At 33.2% G+C, this 3139-nt stretch overlaps 1 protein-coding gene across 1 annotated transcript in view; it reads right to left on the bottom strand.

Annotated features, from left to right (window-relative positions):
* Positions 1-3139, bottom strand: part of LRP1B (low density lipoprotein receptor-related protein 1B) — a 542706-nt gene that overhangs the window by 328817 nt on the left and 210750 nt on the right. Inside the window, exon 20 of the mRNA XM_012650500.1 lies at positions 936-1029. Within this exon, the coding sequence (XP_012505954.1) occupies positions 936-1029 (94 nt within the window). The remainder of the gene's footprint in view (positions 1-935; positions 1030-3139) is intronic.

Raw genomic sequence — 3139 nt, 5'->3', positions numbered from 1 at the left:
GGTAGTGACCAGAGAAATGAAACACAATTCATCTAAGTAACTGCTTAGAGACCCCAGATTTTAAATAGCTTTATAATGAGGTGGTGAAAATTCTACAGCAGAAAGTAGCTAGCTTTTGCTAAGACAGTACACTGTCTTTTTTCAGTGTAAGTCTAAGGATCTTGAACTCAATTATCAAGGCCCAGTCATGGTGATCATCCAGTGAGATGTTGAGGGAATTATCATGATTGACTACAAGCATCTTCAACTTGACAGGACAGTACTGAAGTGACCTATGGAGTGAACTATAAAAGGCTATCAGGAAAAGTCTACTGACTGTGCATTGCAACCAAAGTAACCAATGATTGCTAAAAATGTAACACCTAACCATGCTGATCACAGTCACATGTCAAGACATAATTAGTAGTCATTTTAGGGCAATTGCTAAGAACACATTATCAAATTGCCTAACAGTAACCTAATGATTTATATTGGAAAAATCTTACTTTTAAAGGATTTTCAGGATTTTAATACTGACAGAAAAGTTGAGAGATTATATCCCCTAAAGGTGCAATTTCAGTCACTGAGTGGTATTCTGAAAACTTGCCCATTTTTTCTTCCAATTTGGTGATACATTAAGTAAAAAGCGTGCTGTTTATGACTCTACTGGATCACTACATGAAGTAATGTATTTATTCTAGAAGTAGTCAAATTTGAGGAAAAAAAAATTAACAAAAACTGCTGATAGCATCATTCCAAATATAACAGTTATCAGAGACATACCCAAAACATTGCAACAAATTTTGTTGTATTTTTAAATATTGACATATAAAACCTTTCTATTTAAATTTTGGAAATGTATCAGAAGGCAATAATTTAGATCTAGCTTCAATTTTCCGTGTCTGGGATGTAAGGAACTCTAAACTCTAAATTACAGCATTTGCTAATATACTCACGACAGTCATCGGGTTCATCAGATCCATCGCCACAATCATCCACAGTGTCACATTTCCACCAGAATGGAATACATTTATCAGTTTTGCAACGAAACTTAAAAAAAAAAAAAAGGGAAAAAAGTGTTAAAGAACCCAACACGTATACAATGGATATTCAAAAATTCACCAGGGCAGTGCAGCCTATCCCACTCTCCTGCTGCAAGTGTGAACAATAGTGGCCTTAGACAATAGGGAATAAATGCCCAACATGCCACAAAATGATCTTCCAGGAGAGCACATTGTTCAGGAAAACCTCCTGAGATTTCCTGTGCATACAGACAAGCTCACTCATTTACACGTTGTCTTGGGGATATTTGTACACTACAGCAGAGTGTACTACTCGTACACTCAACTCAGAGTTGAGTAGTTGCTACAGAGACCCTGTTGCTCGAAAAGCCTAAAATATTAATATTTACTATCTGGATTTATATAGAAAAAATTTGGTAAACACTAAATATGACTAACAATTATCAGGAATATTAGGAAGAAATATCAAGTTGAATTAATTTGGATAATTCCAATTACTTTAATTTAATTGGATTTTCTTAGAAATCTTGGGCAATTCAATTAACATCTCTCAGCCTGTGTTCTTTAGCCACCAAATGAGAAGCTGAGCATAATTTGTAGGATCTTTTCTAGCACAGTCATGCTGTGACCCATAAAATTTCCTGAACACTAAAAATACTGCCTTTAGCCATGATGAGTATCTGCCCCATACAAATCTTAAGAATGTTTTTTTAAGGCAGTTGAGGCCAACAGAGGCCTTTCCAGTTTTTAGAAACATTAATAAATATACATGATATTTATGTGATAATTTTTCAAAAAGGTAAAAATAAAGCTCAATAGTCTTTTTGTTGACTTTTTAAAAATAAAATCACAGAAGAAAGCTATTTTAATAAACTTGTTTTCTAGATTACTTTAAAAAACTATTAAAATATTTATTTGTATGTTTTATTTGTTCATCCTGTCCATTTAAAACAGCTAAATAAATAGTAATAAGAAAGGTGATAATTCTATTATTTATAGGAACACGAAGTTTAACTCCTCCCCTTTAAAATTAACTATCAAGTCATTTCTCTATTAACCATAGAGAAAGTAGTTGAAATTCTTATATGGCAATATTTACTTATAGGCTATTTAGCACACAGGTGACTGGATACTAGAGAAAAAATTTCAGGAAGATATTATCACATATTACTTTTATGAGGAAGATGACCTGAACCCAAACTCATCTCCTGAGACCAAGCACAGAACTATTGTTCCTACCAAATTCACTATTGGCCAACTGTATACAGTGACCAGGAAAGCTCAGTTAATTTATTACTTAGTGATCTGTGACCACAAACTAATTCCTTTCTTAACAACATTCATACAGAAGAAACGAAAGAAAATCACACTTTCCATTCAGAGAACACATGTATCTGAAGTAGTTGCCCTCAAAAGATTCACTTTAAATTATTAAAACCAAGCATTTAAGTTTAGTCCTTTGTTCTTTTACTATCAAATTATTTTCTTCTTTATTTTAGTAGAATTCAGTGAAAAGCATATATTACAATATTCATCTAGAATTGAAAACATTAGTCTAATAATTTTCTAAAAGTTATTAATTTTCTTTCTGAAGCATTTATGTAGTAATCCCCATGTGAGAGACTGACAGCAAGTTGGCATTTATCTTAACACATTACGTATAAGAAAGATTTGTGACAGAAAAATATAGCCTGGGTTCAGTTAGCTCTAATGACAGTGGATTAGCAATCTAAGAGTTTGTCCAATTAAAATACTATTACTTTCCTCAAATGAGAGATAATTTCATGTTAGCTTTTGCTAAAGCTGTCTAGACATCATGGAGTCGATTCAGGATAGATTTACATTATTTTTTAAAATATGAGAGTGAATTTTTCTTACAGTGGCAATATGGGAGGTAACAGAGCACTATAAATCCAAGGGGAGATCTGACTGCTCAACTGATTTTTCCACATAGCCTATAGTCATGTCTGTTGTGGTTTTTCATAAATTACCAGAGGAAAAGAAATTACCTTTATAGATAGTGACTGTCTGGGGATACGAGGGAAAGCAATTGCCCTGAACATTAAATATTTCCAGTCATTACAGTATATCAAAGCACATTAGTTAAGAGGACTTCAGGCCTCCTGAGCATTCTCAAA

The sequence above is a fragment of the Propithecus coquereli genome, unplaced genomic scaffold, assembly GCF_000956105.1.
Source record: "Propithecus coquereli isolate 6110/MARCELLA unplaced genomic scaffold, Pcoq_1.0 Scaffold33, whole genome shotgun sequence".
NCBI classification, from domain to species: Eukaryota; Metazoa; Chordata; class Mammalia; order Primates; family Indriidae; genus Propithecus; species Propithecus coquereli.
This window is presented reverse-complemented; position numbering and strand designations above follow the sequence as displayed.